General features: G+C 49.7%; 1 protein-coding gene across 1 annotated transcript; it reads right to left on the bottom strand.

Moving 5' to 3' along the window:
- Positions 1-2: 2 nt before the first annotated feature.
- LOC104915377 lies at positions 3-4,878 on the bottom strand. The gene is made up of 4 exons (XM_010726257.1): positions 4,636-4,878; positions 3,507-3,606; positions 964-1,094; positions 3-342 (listed from the first exon to the last, which is right to left on the bottom strand). The coding sequence occupies exons 1-4, from the start codon at positions 4,861-4,863 to the stop codon at positions 67-69; spliced, it is 735 nt and encodes a 244-aa protein (XP_010724559.1). The 5' UTR covers positions 4,864-4,878; the 3' UTR covers positions 3-66.
- Positions 4,879-5,066: the final 188 nt, after the last annotated feature.

The following is a 5,066-nucleotide window of genomic DNA, read 5'->3' as shown; positions in this document are numbered from 1 at the left end:
CGTCGGGATTCATCGGTTTTATACACGTTCAGAACAACGCGCGGGAACTGCTGCCACAATGCAACCTCAGGCGCAGTCCTTGCCCGCCTCGTAGGGCGTCCGGCCCATGTTGTAGAACTCCTTGTTGGGGCGCAAATCGACAAAATGGGCGATGCGATTGGACATGGCAAAAAAGGCGGCGATGGTGGCGATGTCCCATGCATCTTCACGGTCAAATCCGTGCGCTTCCAGCTTCTGGAAGTGCTCCTCCGTGATGTTATCTGCACGACAGACTGCAAGAGCGAACTCCAACATCGCCAGGTCCCGGCCGCTCAGGTCCGCCAGCTTCCAGTTGACAACGACCTGAGAGGAGGCAGAGCACAGTGAAGTGGGAGAGCGCCGTGCTGGGATGGCGGCAGTGTCCTGGCATGCCAGCATCAGTCCCTCTGTGGGCATCAGGGAGAATTTCTTATAGAATCATAGAATCACAAGGTTGGAAACAACCTATAAGATCGAGCCGTCTTCTCATTACCACTGCTAAAAGCTACTAAACCAGATCTCGCAGCTCTGAGGAGCTCCAGACATCTCTTGAGCACTGCCAGGGATGGCGATTCCACCACCTCCCCGGGCAGCCATTCCAGTGCCTGACCACTCTCTGAGAGAAAAAGTTCTTCCTCATGTCTAAAAGTCTCATGCCCTTCTTCTCCGAAGGAGCAGTCAGAAGGGCAGCCCATGGACGTGCTGGAGTAAGCATCATCCCCAGAGGTGCTCAGGAACTGTGGCACTGAGGGATGGTGGGGATGGGCTGGCAGCTGGACTCCATGATCTTAGTGGCCATTTCCGACCCTAATAATTCTGTGACGCTGTGATTCTCTCTACTCTCGCTGGGAGCCACACAGACTTAATGGTCACAGCTTGAAGCGAGGAGACACATACGTTTGAGAACATCATCCCTACTCCCCAAAAGGACCGTGCTACACTGACCTGGTCAGCCAGTGTCGGCTGCTTGGAATATATCCGATGAAGTGCCCCGTGTGCAACCACGCAGTAGGGACATCTGTTCACAGCACTTGTGGCCACAATAATGAGCTCCTTGTCCGCTTTGCTGAGTCGCCCTACAGGGACAGAAAAGGATTTAGCACGCTCTGTTAGCAAAAACATCCAGGCAGCAAGTACTGCTGGGGCAACACGGAAGACAGGTCTCTGGGGACAGGCAGCAGGCACTATGGCCAGAGTTCCTTAAAGCATGCAAGGAGACTGCAACCACAGATCCTCTGGCCATCTAGACAATCAGTTAACTTGGATCACTGTTTGGGAGGCACCTCGTTAGGATAAGGGACACATTGGGATAATAGTAACTCTACGCAACATGAGAACTCAGAGGAGCAAAATTACTTGCTTGTCAGGCTGAAGCTCCGTAATTCTCTGTACATGCCTCGTGTACACGTGGCTGGTGGCAGGCAGTCTGTTTACCTGCATTTACAGAAGACTGCAGTGTTCTAAAATCACGCTTCAAGCAAGAAAACATTGCAGTTTTTGAAGGCAGAGAGAAGGAAGCATACAGGAGCAATGAGGCATCCTAGGGCTGTGTCTCTGAGAACTTCTAGTGACCACCACACAGATGAATCACAACTTTTTCAGTGATTCTCCAAAGAATCTCTGGAGAAGCTGGCTGTACTTTGTTATTTTCACAAATAGCTTCACAACAAGACTGTCCACAACACCTGAGGAATTTACCTTACCTGGATGTCAGTTCTTATACTCTGCCTTCTTATCAGATCATTAGAAACAGTATTTTTTGAAATCACAGTTCACACTGAAGGGCAAATATTTGCACAGGACAAGTATCTTATAGGATAGTGAAAAATACTACTAAAACCTTTTAGGGAAAGAGAACTTCCTGCTCCGAGGCAGTTCAGTTATAGAAAGTGGCAACTCCGTGATACTTCAGGATAAGTGCTGAAAAGGGTGTGATGCCAGGTAGTTCCATGTGACTCTCCAGAGTCAATCAAAAAAGCAGCACAGGAATGAGAGCAGAAAAAAGACCCTTGTATAGCTTGGGCTTCACTCCAGCAGTGCAAGCAGAGCAGAAACCTTCATGCACAAACTGTGCATATCACAGTGAGAGAAACATAAAGTTGCACTTTGCTGTCCACAAGGATTCTCCCTGCAAGTTCTCATCTACTTAAGGTTAAGGAGCAGTCTGCTCAGCAGCTTGTTTTACAAAACCTAGATCGTACTGATGTAAGACCCTTACAACAAAAGCGATGAGAACCAGCTGCTCAGTGCCCACAGCACAGGAGGGAGGAACAAGCAGTCCTCAACTGTTTTCTCAAAGGCTTGAACACTGTGCAACATTCCCTGCATGAAGCCTTCCCCAGATGCACTGCTGCAACCTCCCTCACTTCCACATTCAAGGGACGCCTGGAGGCCACCTGAATCACAGAATTGCTCAGGTTGGAAAAGACCTTCAAGATCATCATGTCCAACCACAACCCAACCATCCTACCCTAACAACCCTCTGCTAAATCATGTCCTGAGCACCACATCCAAACGGATTTTAAACACACTCAGGGATGGTGACTCAACCACCTCCCTGTGCAGCCCATTGCAGTGCTTAACAACCCTTTCTTAAAAGGGTAAAGAAATGTTTCCTGATATCCAACCTAAACTTACCCTGGTGCAACTTGAGGCCATTTCCCCTCGTCCTGTCACCAGTGAGAAGAGACCAACTCTGCTCTGCTGTAAGCACCTTTTAGATACTGGAAGAGAGCAATAAGGTCTCCCCTCAGCCTCCTTTTCCCCAGACTGAACAGCCCCAGTTCCGTCAGTTGCTAAAGACCTGCTGTACAGATGCCTATGTATATGGAAGCAGTACAGTCTTCTTTGTGTGTCTGCAGGATACAGAGAACTACCTGCATTTGGAATCATATCCACAGCGGAGCCTGTCAGGGCCTAGCAAGCACACCCTCTAATGATTTTTGCATCTGGCTCATGACGAGCTCACAGGTAAGGTTTATCATGAAGAAAGAGCTGGAGGAAGCCTGAGCAATAGCTTTGGAACACCTCCCTCCCCCAGGGAGCTGTCTCAGTGTTAGAGCCTTAGCCCAAGCTACCTGGCTGCAGTGCCTGGCTGTGTAACCATGCTGATGTGGAACTTGGACTAGACACTATGGTCTTGCTTAGGAAAGCTGGACTGTTGGCAGACTATGCTCACCACTGGCAGACCTACCATACTCACTTTGCTCAAGCAGTGTGAAACTGCAGCATTATTCCTGATACCTACGCCTGCCCTCAGCTCCTGACCCACTTTCCCTCAGGAAGCAGCCTGTCCTTCCTTTGTTGTGACACAGGGCATAGTGTAATGAGGTAGCTCAGTTATTCTCATGGGCTGCTTCTTAACCATGAGCTGTGAGCTGGGATAAGGGATGGTGAGGAAATAAACCTGAGGATGTCAGAGAAGTTGGTTCTAGCATTTTATACATCCATAGAGGAAAGGGCAAGTGGGGTGATTGTATATGGTTTACCTGTCTCTTTGTTCATGATGGCATTGTAATAAGCAAAAAATGCTCTGAATTCAGCAGGTCGGTGAGACATGGCTTTGAACACGTTGGGCAGAAATCCAGTCTGTTCAAGGAAAAGGAGAAGCCAGTCAAGAGTTGCAACTTAACACAGAGCACAGCAGGCTACGTTCACACATTAGGCTTAGAGAACAAGTAGTTTGCATAGCAGTCCTAGAGAATCCCCACAGACCCAGTCGCCTTGGGCTTTGAGCCTATTTGTACATATGACTAAAAATCATGCGATGATATTGTCCTTAAATTTAAGTATTGCTGCTGTTTCTTGCAGCCTCGATCACTTCAGCCATGCCAGCAATGACCAGTCATACTGCCCTCAGGCATCATGACAAAACCCCTTCTGAACAGAAAGACTGTTGCTGCACCAACTCTGCGCAACAGCTGCTACGACCCTTTGACCAACAGAGAGTTCCTGGAGCTCTCCTCTTCCTTTCATGTTTATGGGACGTGAGACAGTCAACCCAAGCCAGACGGCTGTCTGAGGTACAAGCACACCCTGAAGGTGTGTGCTGGCACAGTGCTGTTGCACCCAGTACAGGATTTCAGTCACCCCTCAGTGCCTGATTGTCAGGCACTGCAAGATTCCACTGCAGTTCTGCAAATTCCACTTTTGTTGTGATTACTCCATTTGTACGCAGGCCCTGCCAGCCTATGGGCTGCCGTTTGGAAGGTGTTCTGAAAAGACAGCCTAGCTCAAGTGCGACAGACTCCTCCAGCAATCTCCTCGCACAGACAAGTGCCAATGCATTCCTCATTAACTATGAGGAGGCTCCTTCCCTTTAATCCATGGCTGAATGGTTTGTCTAGGAACCTCTTGGCAGCACTGTTTGGAATCACAAATCTTCTGTGCTGATTTGATCCTATCCACAACTCTGTTCTGAACCTTCACTGCGTCTGAAATCTGTGCCGACTCTTCCTCACTACACTGTATTTGTCTTTTGCTCATGCAAACTTCCCTGAGATTGCTGCAACTGCAACAAAGCTAAGACACAGTATCTAAGTGACCCAGCACTGGTCTCCGACAAAGTATGTCAGTGGATGTTTGTCACTGACAAAGTTTCGCATGAGAGTTTTTTACCTTCACTTCCACTTCCTCCATGAGCTCCACGATATCATACGGCATGTCCTTCTTATTTGGCACTGGGTATCGCCCAATAGGTCTGACAGAGCTGTCATCCGTAGTGCTGTATGCATGGCGCTGGGCAGCCACGTGGGGCCTTCTCAGGAGTCCCCCGGAGGCCAGGAGAGGCAGACGCTGCTGGGAGAGGAGGGAGCAAAGTCTGTTATGTGGAAGGACATCTATCATCCTGGGGGTCGGGGAGGACCGTTTCCCAGCTGCTGTGGCAGGACTTACGGGCACCTGCATCCCTCTGTGCTCTGCTGGCAGGGCAGCTGCCACACGAGAAAGAAAACCCAGCCTTGCTTCTGGCCTAGCACTACGCTACGGGGCAGACATTGGGTCTGCCCCCTGCATGCCCATGTCAGAGGGCGGGCTGGGGTGCTGCGCCA

The sequence above is a fragment of the Meleagris gallopavo genome, chromosome Z (assembly GCF_000146605.3).
Source record: "Meleagris gallopavo isolate NT-WF06-2002-E0010 breed Aviagen turkey brand Nicholas breeding stock chromosome Z, Turkey_5.1, whole genome shotgun sequence".
Classification (NCBI taxonomy): Eukaryota; Metazoa; Chordata; class Aves; order Galliformes; family Phasianidae; genus Meleagris; species Meleagris gallopavo.
This window is presented reverse-complemented; position numbering and strand designations above follow the sequence as displayed.

What these genes read in the sequence shown, in the direction of transcription:
- LOC104915377 (XM_010726257.1), bottom strand. Translation starts at nt 4,863, where the DNA reads ATGATAGATGTCCTTCCACATAACAGACTTTGCTCCCTCCTCTCCCAG. An exon ending in CATCATGAACAAAGAGACAG is followed by an intron (nt 1,095 to 3,506) that starts GTAAACCATATA and finishes CTGTCCCTGTAG; the next exon opens with GGCGACTCAGCAAAGCGGAC. An exon ending in AGCCGACACTGGCTGACCAG is followed by an intron (nt 343 to 963) that starts GTCAGTGTAGCA and finishes GCCTCCTCTCAG; the next exon opens with GTCGTTGTCAACTGGAAGCT.